General features: G+C 53.3%; 12 protein-coding genes across 12 annotated transcripts in view; 8 read left to right on the plus strand and 4 right to left on the minus strand.

Moving 5' to 3' along the window:
• The window catches only part of DSM5745_01099 (Saf4/Yju2 family protein), a gene marked incomplete at both ends in the record, with an annotated part of 1,210 nt that extends 745 nt beyond the window's left edge, over window positions 1-465 (minus strand). The window contains 2 exons of the mRNA XM_026743115.1: window positions 54-363; window positions 453-465. Coding sequence (XP_026608960.1) covers window positions 54-363; window positions 453-465 — 323 coding nt within the window. The remainder of the gene's footprint in view (window positions 1-53; window positions 364-452) is intronic.
• Window positions 466-801: 336 nt separating this feature from the next.
• On the minus strand, window positions 802-3,497 carry DSM5745_01100 (beta-glucosidase; the record flags this gene model as incomplete). Its single annotated transcript, XM_026743116.1, has 3 exons — window positions 802-2,391; window positions 2,436-2,687; window positions 2,733-3,497. 3 exons carry the CDS (start codon window positions 3,495-3,497, stop codon window positions 802-804), a joined length of 2,607 nt encoding a protein of 868 aa, XP_026608961.1.
• A 1,179-nt stretch (window positions 3,498-4,676) lies between these two features.
• On the plus strand, window positions 4,677-5,357 carry DSM5745_01101 (uncharacterized protein; the record flags this gene model as incomplete). The annotated part of the gene is made up of 1 exon (XM_026743117.1): window positions 4,677-5,357. The coding sequence occupies one exon, from the start codon at window positions 4,677-4,679 to the stop codon at window positions 5,355-5,357; it is 681 nt and encodes a 226-aa protein (XP_026608962.1).
• Window positions 5,358-5,987: 630 nt separating this feature from the next.
• Window positions 5,988-8,583, plus strand: DSM5745_01102 (beta-glucosidase H; the record flags this gene model as incomplete). Its single annotated transcript, XM_026743118.1, has 3 exons — window positions 5,988-6,060; window positions 6,110-8,126; window positions 8,181-8,583. 3 exons carry the CDS (start codon window positions 5,988-5,990, stop codon window positions 8,581-8,583), a joined length of 2,493 nt encoding a protein of 830 aa, XP_026608963.1.
• Window positions 8,584-9,092: 509 nt separating this feature from the next.
• Window positions 9,093-11,048, plus strand: DSM5745_01103 (fungal specific transcription factor domain-containing protein; the record flags this gene model as incomplete). The annotated part of the gene is made up of 6 exons (XM_026743119.1): window positions 9,093-9,098; window positions 9,164-9,464; window positions 9,530-9,908; window positions 9,976-10,103; window positions 10,158-10,200; window positions 10,253-11,048. The coding sequence occupies 6 exons, from the start codon at window positions 9,093-9,095 to the stop codon at window positions 11,046-11,048; spliced, it is 1,653 nt and encodes a 550-aa protein (XP_026608964.1).
• Window positions 11,049-11,802: 754 nt separating this feature from the next.
• Window positions 11,803-13,818, plus strand: DSM5745_01104 (uncharacterized protein; the record flags this gene model as incomplete). Its single annotated transcript, XM_026743120.1, has 4 exons — window positions 11,803-12,081; window positions 12,147-12,394; window positions 12,450-12,679; window positions 12,743-13,818. 4 exons carry the CDS (start codon window positions 11,803-11,805, stop codon window positions 13,816-13,818), a joined length of 1,833 nt encoding a protein of 610 aa, XP_026608965.1.
• A 396-nt stretch (window positions 13,819-14,214) lies between these two features.
• Window positions 14,215-15,830, plus strand: DSM5745_01105 (L-lactate dehydrogenase (cytochrome); the record flags this gene model as incomplete). The annotated part of the gene is made up of 3 exons (XM_026743121.1): window positions 14,215-14,323; window positions 14,375-14,688; window positions 14,751-15,830. 3 exons carry the CDS (start codon window positions 14,215-14,217, stop codon window positions 15,828-15,830), a joined length of 1,503 nt encoding a protein of 500 aa, XP_026608966.1.
• Window positions 15,831-16,435: 605 nt separating this feature from the next.
• Window positions 16,436-17,555, plus strand: DSM5745_01106 (aminoglycoside phosphotransferase family protein; the record flags this gene model as incomplete). Its single annotated transcript, XM_026743122.1, has 3 exons — window positions 16,436-16,925; window positions 16,973-17,360; window positions 17,420-17,555. 3 exons carry the CDS (start codon window positions 16,436-16,438, stop codon window positions 17,553-17,555), a joined length of 1,014 nt encoding a protein of 337 aa, XP_026608967.1.
• Window positions 17,556-17,823: 268 nt separating this feature from the next.
• Window positions 17,824-20,158, plus strand: DSM5745_01107 (putative C6 finger domain protein; the record flags this gene model as incomplete). Its single annotated transcript, XM_026743123.1, has 5 exons — window positions 17,824-17,988; window positions 18,033-18,145; window positions 18,193-19,041; window positions 19,090-19,176; window positions 19,225-20,158. The coding sequence occupies 5 exons, from the start codon at window positions 17,824-17,826 to the stop codon at window positions 20,156-20,158; spliced, it is 2,148 nt and encodes a 715-aa protein (XP_026608968.1).
• Window positions 20,159-20,521: 363 nt separating this feature from the next.
• On the minus strand, window positions 20,522-21,818 carry DSM5745_01108 (DUF3425 domain-containing protein; the record flags this gene model as incomplete). The annotated part of the gene is made up of 4 exons (XM_026743124.1): window positions 20,522-21,333; window positions 21,396-21,575; window positions 21,627-21,764; window positions 21,806-21,818. 4 exons carry the CDS (start codon window positions 21,816-21,818, stop codon window positions 20,522-20,524), a joined length of 1,143 nt encoding a protein of 380 aa, XP_026608969.1.
• A 1,160-nt stretch (window positions 21,819-22,978) lies between these two features.
• On the minus strand, window positions 22,979-23,890 carry DSM5745_01109 (oxygenase MpaB family protein; the record flags this gene model as incomplete). The annotated part of the gene is made up of 1 exon (XM_026743125.1): window positions 22,979-23,890. One exon carries the CDS (start codon window positions 23,888-23,890, stop codon window positions 22,979-22,981), a length of 912 nt encoding a protein of 303 aa, XP_026608970.1.
• Window positions 23,891-24,629: 739 nt separating this feature from the next.
• Window positions 24,630-26,029, plus strand: DSM5745_01110 (DUF3712 domain-containing protein; the record flags this gene model as incomplete). The annotated part of the gene is made up of 4 exons (XM_026743126.1): window positions 24,630-24,883; window positions 24,939-25,360; window positions 25,410-25,528; window positions 25,574-26,029. 4 exons carry the CDS (start codon window positions 24,630-24,632, stop codon window positions 26,027-26,029), a joined length of 1,251 nt encoding a protein of 416 aa, XP_026608971.1.
• Between the last annotated feature and the right edge of the window lie 33 nt (window positions 26,030-26,062).

The following is a 26,062-nucleotide window of genomic DNA, read 5'->3' on the forward strand; positions in this document are numbered from 1 at the left end:
CCCCATCCGCCTCCCCCGTATCCCGCTTCCTCCCCCCCTCCGCAACAACATACGCCGTATTCTTCGGATCCGTCCGAATCTCAATCCACCCGCCGCAAACTGTATGTTTCATGCGGAAGCTGTAGATCGGGGTGGAGTAGTAGTTGCCCACTTTCTTCTTCTCGGCGTTGAAGCGCACGCCCTGGCCGATGATGTTCTCGGGCTTGCAGGTCGTGCACCAGACTGCGAAGGGCATTTCGAAGCGCACGATTAGGGCGCCTTTTGTGTGGAGGTGCCGCGCGCGGGATCCCAGCGGGTGTTTGTTTGCGAGCTTGTTGGCTGTTGTGAGGCCTTCTTGGTCGGGCGGGATGTACCGGCCCATATCTGGAGAGAAATAAGTCGTTAGCTATGTTCTTGAATCGGGGTTGTCATGCGATGGGATGCGATGCGCGGGGATCGCGGGGCATGCGTACTGAAGCCCTGCATTTTGGCGGTATTTGTGACGTGATGAGGCTTAAAGCTATGCTTTGGAGTCTATATAGCGTAAAATCATTCCCTGGGTATGGGCCGCGCTTGTTATTTGGGTGCGATGAAACAAACTGAGCCCCTGTTGCCGTAAGTGCTGCTGAAGGCCCGTGGCGGATGTCATTGACATAAAAGTGAGCAAGAAAAGCTATGCAGCTGACTAAGTGTGTACAAAATGGTTATGCATAAGCATAACCGTACTGTAGAAACCCTACCTGTTAGCTACAGAAAGTTAAGAAACCAAATGCCTAGAGGCGGGATAATCATTGAGTTTGAGTATATCACCGTATATAGAAGCTACAAAATAGAGCAACGTCCGCCAACCTCACACTCAACCTTTAAATCCACCACACTCTCGCCAATATATACCTTTACACCCTCCCCACCAACAACAGTCTTCCAATCCTGCACCATTACATCCCAGACACTCACATCCTTCCTGGTGATACCTAACATAAGGGTTTCACTTGCTCCAGCTTCCAATATCCCAGTCTTCTCAAACTGCCGCAACTGCCTGCTCGGCGTGTCAAGCCCTATCGACTCAGGTAATTCAACGTACAGCTGCGCAACGGCACGGCCGGGTCGCTTGCCGGTGTTGGTGACGGTTACTTGGATTGAAAATGCAACATCCCAGAGAGCAGGGTTCCCTCCCTCTGCGCCTCCCGCGCGTGGCGGAGGCTTAGGCTCTGTGGTGTATCCGTCGGGGTAGGCGTATTTGTTTGTGGAGTTGGCCACCGCGGCGTCAGCTTGCGGGTTATCGAGATACGGGTAGATGTAGCGCCAGATTCGGTCGAAGCTCGCTGGCCAGGCGGCTTCGGATGCGGGAGGGATGGTAGTTGGGTACGTGGGCGCCGAGCCTTTTGCGGATCGGGAAGGGGGATATGCGCTGTCTAATGGGGTGACGACTGAGACAGTGGGTTCGGAGAACTCGAAGGTCGTGTAGGAGAGGCCGTGCCCGAAGGGGTAGCGGGGTGTGATGTTCTCCTTTAGGAAATGGCGGTAGTCGATATAGATGCCTTCAGTGTAGTAGTCTTGGATTTGGCCGAAAGGTTGCTGAAGTAGGCCTACGCTTGATGGGTAGTTTGCCTCCTCGCGCGGAATGGTATAGGGGAGATGGCCGCTAGGACTGTAGTCGCCAAAGAGAACGTCCGTCAAGGAGTAGCCGGCTTCTTGGCCTGGGAGATGGGCGACGAGGACGGCCTTGACGGGATCTAAATCGACCCATTCTTCGAGGATTATGGGCCCAACGGTGTGGATAACAACGACTACCTGCGAGAATCTTTCAGCAGCGGCTTTGACTAGACCGTCACCATTGTGCCAGGCGTGCAAGCCCGATGCTGTCCGGTCCCCCGGGTTGCCGTCGACGGTGATGTAGTTCTCGCCGGAATCGGAGTTAATGAACACAATCGCAATGTCTTCGTCGTTAGCTTCGATAGAGGACGGGAAGCTGTCTGTAATATAGAACTCTGCTGTAGGGGTTATATTGGCAATTGCTTCCTGCGGTGTAATCAGATACGGGAGCTTGGATGTGCCGCTGCCCCATCCCATCGTGAGTACGCCCCTATTGCAGCCTTTATCGGTACAAGAGTTCAATCCTTGGGGATCTGGACCGGCATCTGTACCAAATACCTTCAATGAGTCATTGACTCTCAAGGGCAGCAAGTCGCCTTCGTTCTTTAGAAGCGTGATGGCGTCTCTTGCGATAACTCGGGCAGTAATGTCATGGTCCGCTTGAACATCCACATATTGGTTGACAATTCCAACGGGGGAGAAGAGGGCGCCCGGGTATAGTAGGCCTCTTTCATCTTCCGTGTTGCTGGAGAAGTTGGGAAGTGGATAATCCTGGTCTTGACCCATCTTGAACCATGCTGCTAGAATCCGAGTCACCTGCATGCATTAGCTTGCTCGTAGCATGATTCATTGTCACATACCATATCATTCAAGCGGTCAACCGGAACAGTCCCATTGAGGATTGAGCGTGATAATTCATAGCCCCAGTAACTATTCCCAAGAAGTGGAATGGGACCGTCTCCAGGCATATCCATGTCCAAGCCGGCGAGTGCAGATGAAACTCCGCCAAGGTGCGCAAGCCAATCCGTTACAACAAAACCCTGGAAACCCAACTCATCCTTAAGTATCCCATTGATAAGCTTGCTGTTTTGACTGCAAGCCGATTTGTTTACCTAAACGATCAGCATGTGATGATTTAGGAAAGGAGTTCCACTCACATCATTGTATGCAATCATCACAGACCCTACTTCAGCCCTAACACCCTCAGCAAAAGGCCAGAGGTAGAATTCATGCAGCGTCCTGTCATCGATGTTGGACGAGTAGCCTTGTGTGACGACACTGCTCATACGATGCATCTCCTGCTCATTCCCTATAAGATGCTTGATACAAGCAATGGCGCCTGTACTCTGCATACCCTTGATCGTCTGCGCTGCTCCTACACCCTGCAAGACCGGATCGAACCCGAAGCCCTCCCAATTGCGGCCACCTCGGGGCTTGCGCCCCATTGGGCCAACAGAAGGCCCAAGTAGCACATTGACGCCTTTCCCGCGGGCCTCTTCTCCGAGCCCGACACCACGTTCGTACATGAGGCTCTTGTCAAACGTAGCACCAACAGTGATCCCCGCCGGAAAAGCGGTATTGTGGTCAGTGTTGCGCACGCCCAACGGAGAGTCATGCAGACACAGACTCGGGATGCCGAGACGGGGGACACTGCCCGTTTGGCCGGCGCAAGGGCCCATGAATATCCCAGTGCCGGTAGTAAGGTTCACTTTCTCCGCCAGCGTCAGGTTGCTTACGACACTGTGAGCTTTCTCGTAGGCCTCGGCCCAGGTCGACACCCAGCCGCCATTTGGAGCTGGGTAGTATGGCGGAGAGAACGGTTCCTCGCTGGACTGGCGTGCGTCGAGACTGGCTCCAAAGTAGGCCAGCCCACGCTGTGCTGCTGCGGCTATCAGGGCAGCCGTTAGCCCGCGAGGGAGCATATTCCTATCTCGTCCGGAGGCTCTTGGTGTTGTGAATAGTACGGATGCTCGATGTTCATGGCACCGGGCCCGAGTCTGCGCAAGGAGATTCGCCAACAGGCTCTTGTACACGGGTGTAGAGACAAACAGCCTCTGCTCGACCCAACGAACATCGAGTCAAGAGGGGTTGAAATAGAGATATGCCACAGCGCGACTCGAGAGTGGTGCCCCGTGCAAAGGTCATGCTCCCCTTAAGTTCCTTGAGCGGGTCATCTCCAAGTCCTCTCATTCCTGGAAATTCTCCAAACCCCTGGGGGTGTAACCGAGCAGTCACCCTGTTCTGGTAAAGATCAAGGTTTCATGCATGAGCCCCCATGTTGATCACAAACGCTAACCTTCGATAGACGTGCAGTGGAGGCCAAGAACCCTCCCTGTTGGAAATGCAGTCCGCATGACGGAAAGTATGGAGAAATGTTCCTGTCGAGTCGAGGTCAAGCCGGGATGGTTGGGTCAGCATCTTGAAGGGCTTGAAAGTCACCTTCATTCTGTGCTGTGAGAACTGGGAGGCATGCAGAAGAGTCTGCGCCTGTATTCAACACAGTCGATGAGCATGAATCTCGAGAAGATCAGCGAGTCCCCGTGGGGTAATTGCTTTTTCTGTTAGTCGGCACATGTGATCCCCAGACATCCATCACCAAAACAAACGAGTGGCTCCTTTCTGAGCTTCAGTCCCTACAACAGACGTAACTATTCGACAGCCTAAAATTTACTCCAACAATGACAGAGTGGACCGCATCGTCATCCTCACGCCAGAAACCCACTATTCCTCTCCGGGAACTCCTCCTCCACTCGGTCTCTACTTCTAGAGCCGAGGCCCCGAGTACTTAACCGCCGCATCTATCCCGACCGATGCGCAAATTACCTCATTCTCAAGTCCGCCACCTCTCAAAGTTCTACAAGATGTCGAAACTCTCTCCAAGCCTCAAGGCGCTCATAAACGCGCCGGCCGCGCGCCCAAACACCGTCCCCGCCCCGCGGAACATCCAATCCGTGTACGCAAAGATCCAGCACACCGCGCAGGCGAAGAATGTCTCGCGGAATTCGTGGATTGCGTTATCGGTGCGCTTCCTCCCAAGATCTCAAGCAGCTTTCTGTAGAAAATAATCTAATTAGCCGTGTATCGTCCAGACAGCAGCAACAATGACAATGAACTCCCCCGCATCCCTAACAGCGCTCTACGAAACAGCCACAACCTCCGAATCCGCCGAGTTAACACACGTCCAAACCGCCGAGCTCATGCGCGAGGTCGGTCTGAAATGCATCAGTTTCAACGGCATCCCCCGCACAATCAACTGCCTGAACGCATTCAAAGCGTCCCTCCCTTCCTCCATCGCCTCGCAGCTCTCAACAACGCCCACCCGCACCCCCTCACCCAAGAACATCTCCGACATTTCCTCCCGCGGCAAAGGCCTCTGGGACTCGATCTACCGCCCCTTCGAGGTAAAGCTGTACGAGAAGCTCGCCGACTCGCATCCGGATCTCCCTGTGCATATTCTGCATGCGAACTACGGGGCTCTACTTTCTGATCCCGCTGGGCGGACGACGGGTGCGAACTTGGGGCGCATCGGGACGAGTATTGTGGCCATTGCTTGTTTGAGGGCGCAGACGGGTGTTGGGCCGCAGGTTGTGTCGCATGTCTTTGGGCTCAGGAAGGCGCTGGAGGATGGGACTTGGGAGCAGGATGTTGAGGGGGAGGAGGGGGCGAGGTGGTTGGCGGGTGAGGAGGGGAATGACTGGATCTTGAGGAGTGTAGATGAGATCGTGGAGAAGATCAGTGAAGGACTGGGGTCGAACTTCGCGCCGGGAAAGGCGAACTTGTAGAGTTTGTGGGTCGTTCCCATCCAAGGTTGTAGATAGAGGTTTGGGGATGGCTTGTATATAGTGGACATAAACTCCTAGATAAATGCATAAGATTTGAGTCAAGAAAGTACGTCTGGCATTGATGATGGAGCGAATAGCTTTCTCCCGTAAATGAATCATTTTCTCTTTTCAAATCCCTGAATGGGCCAATGAAGCCATTCGGATATACTCCGGGGATTTCCCCCACGATTCTGTGCCTACTCCGGAGTAGAGTGACTGCCGACAGGAGAATGCGCGGGGCCTCTCCGCTTCAATAAATGGTTAGAGCTCAAACATAGACACACGACTCGCGCAATTATGCAAATCCAAGTCCCGATGCATCCATGTCGGGGAGACTCCGCGCATCTCCAACTCGATCTACGCCAATGAACGCCTTAGCCGTCTATCCCCGAGGCAGCCCTAAGCAAACCCCAGGTGGCAGATGTGGCGGCGTTATTGATTCCCCGCGCTTGATGGGGAGATACATGCAATTAGCTTATCAGGCAGGGTACAACAATGAATTTTCACCTTTACTTAAGTTAGTGCTTTTCCGTTTCTTAGGCAGACCAATTTTGCTGACACAATTGTCTTTTGTTTTTCGTTTCGCCTAGCATGACTCGGACGTTCGATATAGACTATGTTCTCGCGAACATTAGCGATCAGGATAAGATTGCGCTGCTCTCTGGTTCGTCGGAACTTTGTTTACTAGGTAGATTCCTGCTAACTGTTGCTAGGGATTGATTTCTGGCACACGCACCCCATTCCCGAGTTTGGCGTACCATCAGTGCGAGTAACGGATGGACCAAATGGTATTCGAGGAACCAAATTCTTCGCCGGCGTGCCTGCTGCTTGTCTACCATGCGGAACAGCATTGGGCGCCACCTGGGACCGAGAACTATTGCGACGTGCGGGGGAGCTTCTCGGAGACGAATGTATAGCCAAGGGTGCACATTGCTGGCTGGGTCCGACGGTGAACATGCAACGGTCACCACTGGGAGGGCGAGGGTTCGAATCCTTTTCCGAGGATCCTTATCTGGCGGGTGTTGCAGCGGCTTCGATGATCGGTGGATGTGAGAGTAAAGGGATTATCGCCACCGTGAAACACTTCGTTGGCAATGATCAGGAGCATGAACGTCGAGCGGTCGATGTGATTGTGACGCCGCGAGCCCTCCGCGAGATATACCTTCGGCCATTCCAGATTGTTGCTCGAGATGCGAGACCGGGTGCCCTTATGACGTCGTATAACAAGGTGAATGGGAAGCATGTAGTGGAGGACTCGAATATGTACGATCTAATTCGCAAGGACTGGGGTTGGGACCCGCTGGTCATGAGTGATTGGTATGGCACCTATACGACAATTGACTCGACAAACGCAGGACTGGACTTGGAGATGCCTGGAGTATCAAGGTATAGGGGGAAATACATTGAGTCTGCAATGCAGGCGCGGCTCATTAAGTCGTCGACACTGGATGCGCGGGCTCGTAAGGTCTTGGAATTTGTGCAGCGGGCGAGCCGGACCAAGGTCTCAGATGTTGAAAAAGGGCGTGATTACCCGGAGGACCGCGCTCTGATGCGTAAGCTCTGCTCAAACAGCATTGTACTGCTCAAGAACGAAGGAAGCATCCTTCCGATCCCGAAGACGGTCAAGAAGATTGCGCTCATTGGCTCTCATATCAAGATGCCAGCAATATCTGGCGGCGGCAGTGCAGCGCTCAAGCCGTACTATGCGTCAACCCTGTATGATGCAGTAAGAGAGGCTCTTCCAAATGCAGAGGTGGTATTCGAGACGGGGGCGCATGCCCACAACATGCTCCCGGTGATTGATCGTCTACTAAGCAATGCGGTTATACACTTCTACAACGAGCCGATGAGCAAGCCAGACCGCAAGTGCCTCGGGACCGAAACAGTTACCAGCACCACTTTTCAGTTCATGGACTATAAGCTTGCGGGGCTCAATAGGGCACTTTTCTGGTCCACTTTGATCGGCGATTTCACGCCCGACCAGTCTGGTGTATGGGACTTTGGGTTAACAGTCTTTGGAACCGCGAATCTGTACATTAATGACAACCTGGTCATTGACAACACATCCAACCAGGTCAAGGGGACAAGTTTCTTCGGTAAAGGCACACGAGAGGAAACCGGTTCGTTGACGATGACTGCTGGCCAGACGTACAAGATCCGGATCGAGTTTGGATCGGCCAATACAACCACGATGAAGACCACTGGGATGGTCAATTTCGGTGGTGGCGCCGCCAACCTAGGGGCTTCTCTGCGCATGGATGCCGAAGAGATGGTTATTCGAGCCGTGAAAGCAGCCAAAGAGGCCGATTACGCCGTTATATGCACCGGGCTAAACCAGGATTGGGAGTCGGAAGGATTTGACCGTTCGCATATGGACCTTCCTCCTGGCATTGACAAGATGATATCCCGCGTGCTTGAAATAGCTGCGGACAAAACAGTGATCGTCAACCAATCCGGGACTCCCGTAACAATGCCTTGGGAGAGCAAGGCCAAGTCAATAGTCCACGCCTGGTATGGAGGCAATGAAACAGGACACGGAATTGCCGATGTGCTGCTTGGGGACGTAAACCCATGCGGTAAACTCTCGTTGTCCTGGCCCATCGATGTGAAGCACAACCCAGCGTATCTGAACTACGCCAGCGTCGGTGGTCGAGTGTTGTACGGCGAAGATATCTATGTCGGGTACCGGTTCTATGAGAAGACCGGTCGTGAGGTTTTATTTCCTTTTGGGTATGGTTCCTAAACCCGGCGCCCGTAGATGAATCATTGCTGACCGAGATGCAGTCATGGCTTATCATATACCACTTTTGCGGTATCCCCGAGAGCCTCGATCTTTCCCAATACTTTCACACCGGATAGCCCTCCGGCTGCAACGGTGTGGGTCAAGAACACTGGAAGGATAGCCGGCGCGCAAGTGCTGCAGTTATACGTGGCAGCACCCAATAGCCCGACATCCCGCCCGGCAAAAGAGCTGCAAGGCTTTGCAAAGGTGTTTCTGCAGCCCGGTGAAGAGAAGACGGTTGAAATCAGGATCGACAAATACGCAACGAGTTTCTGGGACGAGATCGAAGAAACGTGGAAAAGCGAAGCGGGCGTGTATGAGGTGCTGATTGGGTCGTCGAGCGAGGAGATTATTGCCTGTGGACAGTTCGAAGTCGACCGAACAAGACACTGGGGCGGCCTGTAGCTGCGTAGCCTAGACGGTAGAAGCAAACGTAGAAATGACTGTTTGATTGGAGGAAAAATGGATCCTGGATGTTTGAGGCGACTTACAACCGAGGCCGGCTGCAAGCGTTGGCGGGCGGGTCCATCACCTACCAAGTCTGCCCACTCATTTCGTACATTTCCCTATGCCACGGCCCTTGACAATCTGAGTTCCTCAGCATGACCCTGCCTGCATAGCTAAACGGCATGATTCAGTAGCGTTGCGGCTACAAGGGGCTGAAGAGTCCGTCATCACGCACGCGAAGTCTCCCCGCAGCGATCTCACTTACTACTTACCTCTCCCCCCACATTGCAAATCTGCAGATGGAGACTACTTCAGGCCCTCCCAAGTCGCGCAAGCACACTAGAGTCTTGACAGCGTGTGACGCTTGCAGGCTCTCCAAAACTCGCTGTGACAGCAGTCGTCCGTGCTGTGGGAAGTGCCTCCGTCGGGGAGTTGCATGTATTTATCCAGAATCAGACCCACTGTCAATGTCAGTTTGTCTTCGATCTTTGCATATGGTCTGATTGAAGTCTAACAGTCTTGGTTTGTTAGACTCCAGGAATGGGGGTCCAAGATCCTCGACTCGGTCGAACGCCAGGAACGTTTCCTCGCAGAGACGCTTGGGGCCGCCAGTCCCTCGAACGTGCCTCCCCATGTTCAACAGCAGCAGCCATTTTCCAACCTCTTTCACTCACCGATTGAGCCGCAGGACACGGAGCTGATATCACGCAATGATACGTTGAAGACACCGATTACGGGATCAGAAATGATCCTAAGCTGGCCCATCTTTCCCCAGGAGAGACCAGTCTCGACATTTCCGCCTGCCGCATTCGAGGAGAAGCCGGATCGCTTTCCCACCGGTTCGTTCCTTTGCTTTCTGCCATCCTTTGGGTTGAGGTTATGGCGCTAATATCGAGTTTCACAGTTATTCCCAGCTTCGAACCGCGGAGGATATTAGAATTACGGGACATTTTCATGACCAAAATACTGGCCAAGAACCCCATAATCGATGCAGAGCAGCTGGAGGCATACATAGCGCACGTGCTAGAGACTGGTATTGATTGGTCTGCTTCTTCGTGTCTTGTGCTACTCGTCCTTGCGCTGGCAGCTATTTGGGGCACGTACCCTGAGGACGAAACGAGAGAGGTTCCTTGTCCGGAACCTACTTTTGGCTCTAACCGGCCAATGACCTACATGACGGTCTCGATACCGGAACATCGAATGAAGGAGTCACTAGGATATTTGGCCATGGCCAGAAAGCGCATTTCCGCTGCCTATCTGGATACTACACTTCTTGGAGTCCAGTGTCTATGCTTGTTTGGGCAAGTCGACCTCGACGGGAAATGATATACTTCACTAATTGCCGGCTAGATTCTGGTATCAGTATAATATCGAGCCAATTCCCGGCTGGAAGATGTTTCGCACGGCCTCGATGTTGTGGCAAACTTATAACATGAGACACCGGAGTGGGAGCGGGGAAAGGTCTGCACAAGAGGAGAGTATGCATTTGCCCCCTTTGAAACTGGGATCTAGCAATTAACTATCGTGAACAGGCATGGAGCAGCGGCTGTATTGGACGTGCCTCAAATCCGAGTGGTAAGATGTCGCCATGGGGTTACCATACAAGTCACTGATTTGGAGATTGAAGTGAGGTCCGATATGAACTATATGAATTACCACCCTCGGATCTCTCTCTTTCCGACTTTCCTTTTGCGCTACCCAGCTTTTCTGTCTATGAATCCCCGTACGGAGGTAGCCCTGAGCACGATCCCAACAGCCCGTCCGCTCTAGCCCTAGACTCCACTCCATACTACTATTACCTTGCAGAGATATCGATGCGAAGGTTGCTCAATCGCGTGCGAAACACAGTGCGCATCCTCTCACCAGGTCTTGATATCCCCGCCATCAAGCAACTGTCTGGTACCCTTAGCCACCTTGAAGACCAGCTTCATCAATGGGTGGTATGTCTACCTCCCGCTCTCCGGTTCAACATGCCTCTCGAGTCGCGCCCGCCACCGAAAGAGCCCGAGCTCGTGAAGCTCGTCCGCGAGCGCTACGTGGAAGTCCGAGAACTCCTCTGTCGCGCATACCTATACCTCTGCATTCACACGCCACTCGACCGGGATCTCGCGGCATTGTACGGCACCAAGGCCACCGAGTCACTGCTCCTCGCAGTCTACCGCATTCAAAACGAAGTGCCCTTTTTTAGACACCCGGGGTCATGGGGTGCATGTCGAGTGCGCTTCAATCACGCGCTCTGCCTCATTGCTGCCTTTCGCGCAAAAACAGACGAGATCCCTGCAGCCGAGTACGTCAGTCTGCCTGTCAGCTGGGCCACGTATGTTCGGGTAGTAATCGAGCGACTGAAAATCTGGGGTCAAGAAGGTGGTGGCATCAAAGAGCTGGGCTTTCTGCTTGATTGGCTGATGCTTGGGATTGTATAACCTCAGCCAAACTGGATGTCCAGGATCAACGTATGATTTACGATTCCACACCTGACACATTTGCCGGGGTTGTCTTGGATCATGTGTCCATCGGCAGACCATTCAGTCTAGTTCTAAATCTTGATGATTTCTCAGGATTTCCGCAACGCGACATCGAATTGCTTGCGTTAAACTTGCAAATGGTCGAATAGCTGCGACTCCCTTGTTGCCGGCATCAGTCGTTTTTTGAATTATCCAACGAGGGGGTTGGATATTCAATTGAAGACTTGATTGGATAAGTCAAATTAACCCAATTATTTGACTTTTCCATCCTTTCCCATAGCTAGCTTGAAAAATAGTCGGGCGGAGTTCCTCCGCTTTCCTTGCTCTGAAGCCTCTGACAGAATCTGCATATGCGAGCTCGGACGAACTGGTCATGCAGAGTCAATTTATCGTCCAATGGGTGGCGTTGTTACTGACTTATTCTGCAGCTAAGCTGCCGGCCTAGACCTCGACAGGGGTAACCGGGTTGGTATGGAGCATTTCTGAAGCCTGGCTGGCTTTTTGAGCCGACGAACGATATTAATTTGTCCAAAGGCTTTCTTTCCTAAGCCTTAAGGACGGCGCCCAACCGAAAAGGAGTTCCGATATCCGGTCATGGTTCAGCAATGATGCCTGTCAACCCCGCTTAGCTGTCGCTATATAATATGTGCTAGGATCTAGTTGGTGTACCAACCAGGTGTTCCACGATCATTCTTGTTATCACCATACCATCATGAGACTCTTCTCCCTTGTCCTTGCTGCATCATTCGGGGCAGTGAATGCTCTAATCCCTCGACCTACTGCCCCCTTGTCTTCCGTGAGCCAAGCTGCATGGGAAGCATTCAATGAGACGGTCGGCGGACGCCTGTATAACGGCGAGCCTGTGTTAGCCCCCTGTTATCCCAACTACAATGGAGAGCCTCAAAGATCGGATGCAGAGGAATGCACTGTGCTGCAGAGCAGCAGGAACAACGGCAGCTTCACGTCTGACAATTTTGGTGCATATCGAGAGGTTCGTTTGCCTCGATCGCCATTCCCTCGAAGAAAGATATGCAGTGTCGAGCTAACACTATACAGTCCAACTGGGCCGCATGCCAGACTACTGGTGAAGGGTGCACATTTGACGTCAGATTGTCAAGTCCTGAGCCTTCGGAACAAGTGTGCTATCAGGGCAGCGTATCGCCAAAATACGTTGATGCCCGCAGTGTCGAGGATATCCAAGCGACCCTTGAGTTCGCGAAGGCACATCATCTGCGCCTGGTAATCAAAAACACTGGGCATGACTATAGCGGCCACAGCTCTGGCGTAGGGTCATTGGGCTTATGGTACGTTTACCCCCGTGCTACACATGCTTCTGAAGCGATGTACTAATCCGTTAAGGACACATCATATCCGTCCTTCAATTGAACTCGAGACGGACTTCATCCCCGACGCTTGCACGGAAGCCGCTGGAGACGCAATCACTTTCGGTGCTGGGCAACAGTTCGCGGGGGTCTACGAATTCGCCCATCAGCATAACTATCGCGTAGTGGGAGGCTCCTCGCAGACTGTTGGTGTGGCTGGCGGTTGGATCGCTGGCGGCGGACACAGCATGCTTTCGAACGAGCTTGGTGGGTTTCCATCCTTAGCCCTAATTTGCTCATAAACTTTGAGTGGAGGACTAACTGCCGCAGGACTGGGTGCGGACAACACTCTACAGCTGAAAGTCGTCCTTCCCAATGGCACATATGTTACGGCAAACCGATGTCAGAATCAGGATATCTTTTTTGCCCTCCGCGGTGGCGGAGGTGGCACATTTGGGGTGGTCACTGAAATGAGCATGCTTGTCCACCCTGAGAAGCCTACAATCCTAGCCTTGATCACCTTTCCTAACATTAGCTCCGCTAATGCTTTGGAATTTCTTTCCATCACCGTCGCAAATGCCAACAAATGGGCTTCTGAAGGCTGGGGAGGATACATTCAGCTTGGCCCACTGGGAATGGGTGTCTCGACCTTCTTCATGTCTACCTCGCTGCTTGATCAGTCCGCTGCTGAGGACTCCATGAAGCCAGTGACCGACTTCGCAACCAGTCTTGGTTCACTTGCGTCGGCGAGTGTCACTCGCTTTGATACGTACTATGAAGTCATACAGGCCCTCATTGGACCTGAGGAATCGTCGGGCTTGAGTGGAGGCGGCCCAATGGCCATATCCTCCCGAATCGTACCGCAGGAGTCTTTTGAAGGAACGGCCAACCAGGAGAAATTAACGTCAATCCTCAATGGCATCCTTCTTGCCTCTCAGAGCGACGACCACAACGCAAGTGTAGTGCCCTCTGCGCCTCTTTTCATATGTGTCACTGCACCCACAATCTACTCCCAGAATCTTCCCGAGTCAGACCAACCTGGCGGACCAGGGGCATCTTCCGTGACCCCTGCCTGGCGCAATGGACTGTGGCATTCCATCTATATACGACAGTTTGCCGATAGCCTCATCAGTGACCCTGATGCAGTGCGCGATATTTTCCAGGAGGTGCATGACAGGATGGACCCGCTGCGAGAGTTTACACCGCATGCAGGGGCATACTTGAATGAAGCCGATTCTTTTGAGACGGACCCTATAGCTTCATTTTGGGGAGAAGAAAACTATGCCCGTTTGCTGGAGATCAAGGAAGAGGTTGATCCCACGAATCTTCTATCGGTGCATCAGGGAGTGGGCTGGGAGAGCGACGATGAGAGGTTCAGGTGCTATCCGGAGGTTGACATTGAGTGAATTTGCTTTCTTAGCTTCAACAAATCCATCGTTCGTCGTCAGAGATGTCTCGTCCGAATATAAACAGCGATAGGTCAACCTGCGTAGATAGCAAAGCAATGCTCCCTGTCGGGCTGGAATCGGCCGAGAAGGCGATCCGCCCGACTCAGCGCTACGGGCGAGACAAATCTTCGGTTCGTTCCCCGCCCGCCGCCTTTGCTGCTTCAGTTTTCCCCGGACAACGCTTGACTAAGGCCGTTCGCTGGCCCTCTCATTCGCTGTGCTTTATCCCGAGGTCCCTCTCGTCCAGTCTTCGCCTCCGGAGATCTCTCTTCTTATTTATCCATTCGTCCTTCGCTCTCTCGTTATCTGTTCTCCCTTCTCTCATCTTTATTTCCCCCCTCATACACTATTACAATGACAAATAACAAGTTAACCGGCGCGGATGTCGCCCAGCACAACTCCAAGGACTCTTGCTGGGTCATTGTACACGGCAAGGCCTATGATGTTACCGAGTTTCTGCCAGGTATGTTTTCTCGTCTGCATCGACCTGATCGGCCAAGTACTGACAACTCAGAACACCCTGGTGGCCAGAAGATCATCCTCAAGTACGCCGGTAAAGATGCGACCGAAGAATTCGACCCCATTCACCCTCCAGACACCCTCGACAAGTACCTCGACTCCTCAAAACACCTTGGCGAAGTGGATATGGAGACTGTCGAGCAGGAGGAGAAGGTCTACGATCCCGAAGAGGCCGCCCGCGAAGAGCGCATTCAGCGCATGCCCTCTCTGCAGGCATGCTACAATCTGCTAGACTTTGAGACAGTCGCCCGCAGCGTGATGAAGAAGACCGCCTGGGCTTACTACTCTAGCGGTGCGGATGATGAAATCGTACGTATTTCCGCGTCGAGTTCTGTGGTTCTGGTTTATCGGAAGCTAATCTTGTCCGACAGACTATGCGTGAGAACCATCAAGCTTTCCAGAAAATCTGGTTCCGACCACGGATTCTGGTTGATGTTGAGAATGTGGACTTTTCGACGAAGATGCTGGGCACCAAGTGCTCGATTCCCTTCTATGTTACGGCGACTGCTCTTGGAAAGCTCGGCAACCCGGAGGGTGAAGTTGTTCTGACTCGCGCCGCACACGATCATGATGTCATTCAGATGATCCCGACTCTCGCCTCGTGTTCCTTTGATGAGATCGTCGATGCCCGCCGCGGCGATCAGGTCCAATGGCTGCAGCTGTACGTGAACAAGGACCGCGCGATTACCAAGAAGATCATCGAGCACGCCGAGGCCCGCGGGTGCAAGGGTCTCTTCATCACCGTCGACGCGCCCCAACTCGGCCGCCGCGAGAAGGACATGCGCTCCAAGTTCTCCGACGTTGGCTCCAACGTCCAAGCCTCAGGCGGCGACTCAGTCGACCGCTCCCAAGGCGCCGCCCGCGCCATCTCCTCGTTCATCGACCCCTCCCTCTCCTGGAAGGACATCCCCTGGTTCCAGTCCGTCACCAAGATGCCCATCGTCCTCAAGGGCGTGCAGTGCGTCGAGGACGTCCTCCGCGCCGTCGAAGCCGGCGTACAGGGTGTTGTCCTCTCCAACCACGGCGGTCGCCAGCTCGATACCGCGCCCTCGGGCGTCGAAGTCCTCGCCCAGGTCATGCCCATCCTGCGCGAGCGCGGCTGGGAGAACAGAATCGAGATCTTCATTGACGGCGGTGTCCGCCGTGCCACTGATATCCTCAAGGCTCTTTGCCTGGGCGCCAAGGGTGTCGGTATCGGCCGTCCTTTCCTGTATGCTATGTCTGCGTACGGCCAGCCCGGTGTGGACCGCGCCATGCAGCTCCTGAAGGACGAGCTCGAGATGAACATGCGCTTGATCGGTGCGCAGACTGTTGCTGACCTTAATCCCAGCATGATTGACGTGCGTGGGTTGGTCGGTGGGCATAGTGCTTCTGTGCCGGCGGATACGCTGAGCTTGGGGGCTTATGACCCGCTCCAGGCGCCGCGGTTTAGTGAGAAGTCGAAGTTGTAATCCGGATCAGTATCGATGGAATATAGGTGTGCGTCTGCAGCCGACTGTATATATGGGTAGTCGGTTAGATTTGTATATAATACCCCAGTTAGAATACATGTTTCTTGGTTTGGTCAGATTTGAGAAGTAGGACCATGTCTTTGCTTCGACACTTGTATGACTGATGCCAGACATACTTGTTATGCTTCACTGTTAGGAGGTAGGTAAGCGTGGAACTCCCAGTCCCAGCTGCTGATACCTACTCTATAGACCTGACTACCCCAGACCTCCATCCCTGTCTCACTGGAACGGTATATCCTCCACACCAACATGCTCTAGGAGGCTATATACTTCGTACTATATAACGCATGGAATCCGGTGCACCTGAGATTCGCTCATCTAATTGGTCCATCTGGGCTCGTAAAGCCGTTTGGTGAGTCCCTGGGCAGCGCTTCACCCCTCTCAAGTTCCGCGCCAGATTGTTTCCATTTCTGGATTTGACAACGTCTCAAAGATTCTTCGCTGTTGGTAAACGGTTGGCTCTCAGGGTACATTCATCTGCCTTTCTAAATTTGTGTTACCTGCCCGCCAGCCGCTCAGCCTCTTCTATCTTTGCCGCTGAGAAGATGGCGCGCGAGGAGTCCGGAGTCCAGCCGGTTCTAGACAATCCCAACCACGAGAAAGAGAAGACGTTTCTGGAGTCTAGCTTTTTCCTGGAAGGGCGAATGCCCACGCTTCCTTCACCGGCCGATGTCAGAGCTATCAATGAGAAATCGGGTGATATCCGCGCCACAAGTTTCAATCGCCCCCCGCCAGTCACATTTCCGTCGCTGGGATTACTTGTCAAGTATGGAGCTGATACTACTGTCGCCGAGGCGGAGACCCAAATAATGATATACACACATTTGAAGGATAGAGTACCCGTTCCTGAGGTCTTTGGTTGGACAGAAGACGATGGCCAAGTATTCATCTATATGTCCTTGGTCGAGGGCGAAACCTTGGAGCAACGATGGGGTTCCCTGACCGCTGAAGAGAGAGACTCCATTTGTGTAGAGCTCAGTGGTATGGTGACTGCATGGAGATCCCTGGAGCAGGACGGACAAGATCGATATATTGGTAGGTGGCCTGGGTAATGGTGGGTAAAGGTTCTAACCTTCATCCAGGCAGTCTGAACAAGCAACCATTGAACGAGATCTTCCTTTCCGGCCACTCGGATCTCGCAGGCCCATTCATCGGTACAGACGCTGTCAAACACTTCCAGAATGCGTGTGATATCGAGATCGACGAAGAAGTGGCCGTAGTATTCACACATGCCGATCTTGTCCCTTCCAACATCCTTCTATCGCCAGGCTCAAGTCCAAGGATAGCAGCAATCCTTGACTGGGGGCAAGCTGGATGGTACCCTGCATACTGGGAATTCTGCAAAGCACGTCGAGTACGGGCGAACCCAAAGTTCTTCAGCGATGACTTGGAAGAAGAATGGAACACGAAATATCTGCCTATGATTCTGGAGTCTGTGGATGATGAGACGGTATACCATCCTTGGCTCTGGTTTGTTTTGTCTAAGGGAATTTGATGCTCAGTTATATATTTGTGCAAACATCCGCTAGTGCAACCTTCTCGGAGGACGCGGTTGAGCATATATATCGGGATATTTGCGTCAGTCAGCTAGACGGTGTGAGAAGCATAACTGGCATGAAAGTAGGAAGTCAGCTAGATCTTCGAGCCATGATCAAAGACCGATAATCATTTTATCACACCCTTGACAATACGATAGTTCCAGAGGATGACAATGGCAGGGCTGAGACCGGCGATCGGAAAGGGCGCGCGGTCCCGCCCGTGACCAAAAAAAATGATGACCAACTCGGCTTGAGCTGCACCGGAGTCATCTCCCAACTCCGTCCTCTGTCTACATTCTTCTTTCATCGATCAATTGGAGTATTGAACTGGTCATTCGTCATTCGAGCAAGCAAAATGTCTCAATAAATCATCGTCAGACGCTTAGCCATGCACCATGAGCAAGCGCCCTCGCGACGAGTCTCCAGCTCGCGGTGGCTCTCCGCCATCGGAGCATCTCACCCATAACGGCCTGCTGCCCATCAACGACCTGCTCTCCCCGACCCCAGAACAACAGTCCTCTACGGGCTCTAAAAAGCCTCGGAACTTTATCGCTACAGTGGTAAGAGGCCCATTATCAGCTTAACTAGTCTAAACCGAGTACAGGCCTGTGAAACATGCAGACTCAAAAAGACAAGATGCGACGAGTCACGGCCCAAGTGTGGCTTGTGCAAGTCGCTAGGTCTGGAATGTGTCTACAATGAGCGCAAGACTTCCAAGTATGTTTGCATTTAGCGTATCATATGAATGGTGTTGACGTATCCAGGCGCGACCATTCTCTCACTTTGATCATGAGCACCCTCCACCGTTTGGAAACTAAACTGGAGAATGTTCCCATCAACGTGCGCAATGAGATCCAGTCTCTACAGGCACAAATGCCTCGGCCTCTAGATGGGCCGTCTGATATGAACACCCCTGGTCGTGCTTCTGCAGTCTTTAGACATGACAGACACGCTTCCATAGGGACGCCGCGAACTCTTATTCCATCGGGAGAGTCCGAAGTATTCGAATTTGACGAGCGTCCGAATGCGGTCAATGCGAATGGACTCGTTTCGATCTCTTTTAGCCAGCATGGTGTGGTCTTATGGCCAGGAGCTCGAGAGATCCTTCCAGAGCGTCTGCTGGAGGCCCATGAAAAGCTGGGAAAGAACTATGTCATCGATTCTGAGATGAACAGGCCCCCTCTGCCGATGTACATTTATCCGTTTCCTCCGCAAGCGGGAGACGAGTGGTTAGAAACCCTACCGCTGGCCATGATCAAGGGACTGTCGACCGCGTTCTTTGCAACCATCAGCCCGTTTACGCCGATTATGGACAAGAACTTCTACTTTGCCTTTACCCTGGGTGCGGCGATTGAAAGCGGATTCGGGTACACTATGGAGAGCTGCCTGGTTCTCGTGATCATGGCCCTGGGCTGTCTGGCAGTTCATGCTCATCACGAGGGCGATTATCCTCTGCCCGGCACGAGAGGAAGCCACTTTGAGCCACCGGACTGGCTGGGAGTAGTGCAGGAGGAACCGCCCGGACTACGTTTCTTCAACGAGGCACGGCGGCGCATAGGGTTCCTGATGTGCGACAATGACATTCAAAGTTGTCAATTTTATTTACTATCCTCGTATGTGGTTGATTTATCCTGTCACCGATACCGGCTAACCGCATGAAGGGTCTATTATCAGCAGATTATGCGCCCGATGGACTCATGGGCTATGATCCACCGCGCTGCTACCGGCTGTCTCTCAATATTGACCAAGTGAGTTGTCTATCCCTCAATTCTCTTCTTTAAACGCTAACGGCCTAGCCACGACGTGAATTTCGACGAGTGGGAAGGCGACATGAAATCTCGCGTATTCTGGAACTGCCTCATGAACGAAACCATCCTCGTGCAAGAGCTCCATCTCCCTCCCAGTGGCCTATCCCGATTTGAAGAAGTCGTCCCTATCCCGAAATTCATCGGCTTCGAAACTCTCGGCTTCGTGCCCGCGCGATCTTTCGCGTCCGACGACATCGACGACTCATTCTTCCAATACCACTTCCTCGCGCAGGTCGCCCACCGCATCATCCTCACTCGCATACGGCACTCTCTCTACTTCTACTCCGATTCCGGCACATTCCCCAAACCCGCCGTCAACGCCGAACTCCTGCACCAACTCGAGCAATGGCGCATCAACCTCCCCTCTGCTCTTCAGTTCTCAGATACCCCTCCAACAGCAGCAACACCAGCAGCCACAGCAATAAGCACAGCCTCCCCGCAAACCGCCGCCGCCTCGCCTAACCCGATATCCCCGCACCCTCTTTCAACATCTACCAGTGCCCGTCCTCTAACTCCCGCCGTCGCAGTCTCCGAAGCTATGCTTCGAGGCCGGTACATGATCGCCAAGTTCCACATCGGCCGTCCATACCTCTACAAAGCCCTCCGGATCCCTTCTCTCCTCACAGAAGACGACCTCGAACAGATCCGACGAGGCCTGCAGAACGCCATGAACTGGCCGGTTGTGCACGGCATCTTCCGCGACATGAAGAGCTGTATCCCAATCAAGTTTGCCTTCTGCTCGCAGTTTTTCGGCCAGGTCCTTCTCTTCTACTGTATTGCGAACTCTCCCGATCCTCGGGTAAGAAGTACATTGCCTACAGGCTGGGAACGCTGGAACCAGGAGATGTTGGGGTTTATGGAGCACTGTGCGGTTTACAGCCCGGCTGTGGCGAAGGATCTGGAGTTGTTGCAGTTGCTGTGATCTTATGAGTGTACGTGTTTGTCTCCCGTTTCTTATTGGGTGTTTCGGCGTTCATTTGGGTTGGTTATGATTGGGAATATCCATCGGCTGGGTGGCACTCTACCTTGTTTGGCTAGTTTAGACGAATAGACGGTTATGTTTCTGCTATCAGAATCGTTTCAACGCTAGAGCCCTTACGAACATGGATGTCGAAATCCTCCGAATAAACACAACATAGCCTCTCTCACCTCTGTTGCCCTCCCCTGGAGCCCATACTTAGATCTCCCCATCTGGAGCATGAGTCTCCCAAGCAATGGCCACTAGACGCGGATAGTCGTATAAAATGTTTTTGTGTGATTTATTATTTCTTCATTATATCATGTATCATAAATACCTAAATATCATCTTCTCCCCCCTGGAACTCCGCCACCGATTCGTCGACTCCAACAACTCCGGACACCCAGCAACAACCCACGGCCAGCGCCTGAGAAAGTTCTCCGAAACCTCCCAATTCCTCGGATCATGCGCCTCCCCCCAAACCAGCAACCCGCACGCCTCATCCGTGACATTCCAAAACCCCATGATATCCAGACAAAGCGGATGATCGTCGAAGTCCCCTGCCATAATCAGATTATCTCTAATCCGTGGAAAGGGGAAGAAGTCCAGCCAGGGGTGGTGGATTGTGCTTGTTTGCAGTTTCGTAGGGCGCAGGCTAGTCGGGATTCGGTCTTCGGGCAGGTATCCTGGTGATGAGGTGGAGAAGGGCGAGATGGCTTCGTCCTCCATCCATTCGGGGCCCGCGCTCATGCCCAGCGTGGCCATGTTTGTCATGAAGGCGCGGAAGACGTTGACTTTGCAGAGGGTTAGGAGGTGGTCGGAGGACGGGGAGCCGAGGGCGTAGCTTTCCACTGCGTTGCGGCTGAAGCGCTCGAGGAGTTTGTCGATTTCGTCGCCGAGGAAGCACATGCGGCGTTCCCAGGTGTAGACTAGCGGGTTGGTGTTGGTTGTGTCGGGCGAGGAGGTGGAGGTTGTGGCGGAGTTTGAGGGAGGGGAGTAGTGTGTGGATGAGGAGGATTGTGGTGATGTTGATGATGATGACGATGTCCGCGGGAGTAGTGTGACTTCGCCCCTTGCGATCATTTCTTCGATTTGGTCTTGGATGGTGGCTTTTTTCTGCTGCGCGCGTCTTCGTTGCCCTGGCGCATGGCATCTGTTAGGACTCGGCCACTTGAAGGAAGTCCAGGGGCAAGAAACTCACGGAAAGCGCGCTGGTTGATTCGGTTCTGTCTCTTGCGCCGCTCCTTGGGGTCTCCCAGTCCAGCCCACTCGTCTTCCGCCTCGGCAGATGGTTGCTTGCGCCCTTCAGGCCATTGGACGAGAGCCAAGTTTGCCATGTCTTGCGCTGAATCCATAATCGTCGTGGTATCGTTAGTTTGAGCTGACGGTCAGCAGTTAGTTGAAGCAATTCGCAAAGGCAAAGAACGCAGACCAGAGGTGGTCTCGACTGAGGCCCCGGTTTTAACCAAACTTGTGGGGCCGGAGTTAAGCAGCGTACGCCAAATGCTGACAGGTGCAGTTGCTTGGCGTGACTCACTTTCATCATCGATATTTAAACCCTGCTGGCTTCCTGGCTCGCGCTGAGCTTGTCAGATAAGACTTGGAACTTACGATCGGCTTCCATCGTGTTGCAGTGCTGGTGATTGGTTGCTTGGGCTTCTTGCTTAGAAATTCAGCTGGGATGCAGTGACGGGGAAAAGACTGGACATCGCTCTCGTCCGAAACAAAGAGCGCACGCACCACGGATACGAAGCCTCGCAGGTCCACGGGAGTGGTTGCACTTCAGCACTTGAGACGTGATCGTCTTCTTCCGCATGTACTTATCTTGCATCAGGCCTCGATATTCGCGCTAAATCAGAGCGTCCTTGTCAGTCTCGAGAAGGTGTGCCATTATCGATGCCATCCCCGATCGTCATCGTCTGTGGCCCCGACGTTTCGAGCCCCGGTCGGATACGCCACGTGCAGCCATTTGAATGGGAAGGGCATGCTTTTCAAACAGGTCGAAACTTTGGAGCTCTGGCGTTTCTATTGGAAAGATACCAGGCTTCCGCTTGTCTTCTCTGGCCTCTTCTGAGACCATGAGATTCGAGAGGTCGTATTCGTGTTGTGTGCGGGCTCCGAACGACACCACCAACGTGACTATTGAGCGTCCGAGCCTGCTCCTTATTCCGAGGTACAACTGGTCTGATCCGCAGACGGACGTCTTCGTGATCGGGACCGAAGTTTCACTTAATTGCGCTTGGCAGTTGATAATCCTTAACAAGGGTCACTTGATTCTCCCCTAACTAAGTCCTTAGGGTTTGCTTTCTGCATAGCGCTCGCTGTCACGATGCCCTGCAATTATTCTCCGCTACACCGCTAGATTAAAATGGCTTGTTGCGACATCTGTGCGCAACGCAAGAGCTATCAAACTCACCTGGCAGATCTTGACATACCTGTCAGTACCTCCGGAGTCACCCTTTGCACGGACCCTGTCCGGGTCTCTTGACCTAACAGCGGGCGATGGTATTGGCCCTGGAAACCCGTCGTTCATTCGGAGAAGCTTACTGGCTATATTACAATAACGTGCAATCTCGAGGTACGATCAAGGTGCTAGGACACCATTTCCAGCCGGGGATGTATTAACCCTTGAGGTGTCCCTACCTTTGTCCCTACAGACAGATACGAGGTCGAGGCGTGTTGCCACCTACCACAGTAAGTCATCACATCATATTAGAGCTTATATAAACTAGACCAAGCGAAACAATATGGTGTATCAAACTCAATCCACCCATTGCAGTATAATCACGAGCTAATTCCCCTCCTCAACTCCTCCAAATAATACTTAACAGGAGACGCCCTCCACCCCCTCGGAATACAAGGATAAACCGGCTTCAAAAGCCCCATGGCCGTCGCATACAGCCGTCTGGTCCCAAACGTGCTCTTGAGCCCATACCCTTCCCGAATATTCTCAGGGAGCATCTCGATCGTGATCGCCCTCAACACAGGCCTGGTCAATCCCACCCCACGCGGTAAATCCCACCGCGCCAGCTCCGTCGCGACATCATGCGCCGCCGCAGAAACAGCAAGCTTCGGGAGCTCGGCGTCCCAGTATTTCCAGAACTCAGCGCGGGTGGACGGCCACAAAGCTTGATCGGATGGGAGGATGGTTGGCGAGAGGTGCCGCAGGACTACACCGAACTCGTCGTACGCTGCCTCGGCGGTGCGGTAGTCGAAGGACCCGTAGATGCGCTGGTAGAAGTCTGTTGCTGTTGCGTAGAGGGTCGCAAGCAGCCAGAGTTGTGATGCGGGAGGTCGTGAAGATGGGGTTGAGCTTGGGCTTGATTGCAGTGGAGGCTGTCCTAGCCGCAACCGGCCTAATAGAGCTTCTTTTTCTTCCGCTGTGCCGAAGACCAGGCAGGCGATGTAGCTTAGGGTTGCGTGGAGGGATGTCGTGAGCTCGGTGGTGAGGTTTGTGCTGGTGTTGGCGGTGGTAGAGAAGCCTGGATGCGCGGCTTGGAGGAGGAGAGCAGGCCCTGATGCGACGAAGAGGACGCCCTCTTGGAGGATTTTGGGGAGGACTTGGAGATTGTCGAGGGCGGATAGGCTGGGGGTGTTGGTGTTCGCGTTGTATGCGGTTGATTGTGCTTGCTCTGAGCTCGAGTTTGAGGAGACTGGGGAGATTTTCTCCGCGTTCGCTTTTTCGTCGAGGGACATTCTGCTGGTTGCGATGTCAATGTTTAGGTAGATGATCCTACGGTTGTAACCTGGTGGCCGGTTTGTCTTGGGGTCCTGGGGTGATGTTAGCAAGCTTCAGCTCCAAGCCCACAGTACACCATGGAAGACGCCAACGACGCCACTTACCTAGGTACAGAACAAGTGCCGAACTACCCTGGTAGCACTGCAAACCATCACACGCGATCAGCGAACTATATCCGAGAGCGGTATGCTGCCCGAGTACAGCGCCAGTGGATCTAGGGTGAGAACTCCGACAAAAGGACAAGAATCCGGGGATTTTCTTCTATCTCGAAACTCCCCGCACTTTCTCTCGCGCAAGGCGGCAAAGCTTCTTTGATATGATGCCATGCTTCCGGTTCAAGCACTCGATAGCCGAGGAAAAAGGGGCTCAGAATCCGCCCTAGCAGCTTAGCAGGGGTTGGAGCTCCGCATGTGAACGGACCATGGTTGGCCCGCGAGTGCTCCCATTGCGATCGACAGGACGATCTCTGAATAGCGCCATCAAACGGGGTCCTGGCCCGAGGCTTCGTGCCCTGCTGCCCACTCGCCTTGCGGGTGATTCGATTTCTCAAAATTTTAGGTCGACGTCTCCCCGCATTCATGATCGTCGAGGGCACGAGGGCGAGGCGCCGAGGGGCGAGGTCCAGGTCGAGGAGTCCCGGGGTTTTATCTTCTTAACAGATTCTTCAACAGCGTGGTAGCAAGGAGATGTCCCTTCATGTCGTCCGCCGGCTCCCCAGTTGAAAAGCCTGCCAAGGCAGCCTCCAAGCACACTCTCGGCTCCCTCAGGGGCCCGCTCGCTGGCAGCGACGCCGATATCGAGAGCATCGAGAAGACACCAGGCGATGTGTCTCTCGTCGAGCCGAAGCTGAAGCAGAAGAAGACGCGGCGAGTGAAGCGGCATTTCGCGCGGTTCTGGTGCTGCTATGTCTTTTGGAGCGTCATTTTCCTTGCCATCTTCTTGCCGATTTTGTACGGCCCACCCCCCTTTTGCTATATCGGATGATAGCTAACCAACTCTGCCCAGCTTCCTCGTCGTCATTCCTGCCATCGCACAGTTGGTTCTCGACAACGGGACGCTCCTTCTCGTGAATGCGACAATCCTTGAGCCCCGGCCTGACTCGATTTTGCTCACGCTGGAGGCTGCTCTTGATCTCCCAATCTCGCTGCCAGTGCGAATCGACCCGTTTCTTCTGAGCATCTATAACCAGGATGTGGAAGGAAACAACACGATCTTCAGTTCCGAACTTGCTGGTACCGTCATTGACGGAAACACAACCCTCGGGGTTGAAAGTGTGCACACGCCGGTTGATGTAAAGCTGTGGACAGACTATGTCCACAAAGTCGTCTTTACGCCGCACGCGCCATTGCCGGTGAAGGGTGAAACAAATGCGTACCTTGGTAAACTGAAGAGCCATGTCAAGTTGGATAAGAATATTCATCAGAATAGTACGTCTTGGGAAGGACGGCTTTGGATAATGTAAGCTAACGCATGCAGCCCTGAACCAATTCCCGGGGTTCTCTATTGAGGATCCATCACTGGTGTTCAACGAGACCGACTACAACCTGGTAGCCAAAGCGACCCTCCCTAACCTGTCGGTCATGACTTTGCAAATCGTATGTTCTCCTACTCAAAGCCAGAGGATAAGCTAACCATCGAAGGGAACAACCGTACTGGACCTCAAAGCCGGAAACTACACCCTGGGCAACGCAACCATTGACGATCTCATACTCTACCCAGGTAACCACTCGTCTCCAGTGACGGGCATCCTCGACCTCGACTACCTCGTGAGCAACCTCCACGGTATCCTCGAGACGCAAGGGGACGCCCTGAGCCGAGGATTCCTGCGGCTCGATGCGGTTGGTCGGTCGGCGACCTATGACGGCGAACTGGTTCCGTATTACACAGAGGCCTTGCAACAGCTCACGCTGACTGCGGAAGTTGCGCTTGCGGGATTGGTGCTCAACACCGTCGAGGGGGTCATTCGTCCCAACGGGACGAACATTTTCCACAACCTGACAGACCCGAACGGGCCAACAAGCATCCACGATATCATCAACTCTATCGACGATCCAGATGGGAGCTTGGGCCTGAATAAAACGAGACCGAACTCATAGCTGCCCCTGAGTGGCTTAATCTAAGTTTCATGA

This window comes from Aspergillus mulundensis, assembly GCF_003369625.1.
Source record: "Aspergillus mulundensis strain DSM 5745 chromosome Unknown scaffold_0, whole genome shotgun sequence".
NCBI lineage: Eukaryota > Fungi > Ascomycota > Eurotiomycetes > Eurotiales > Aspergillaceae > Aspergillus > Aspergillus mulundensis.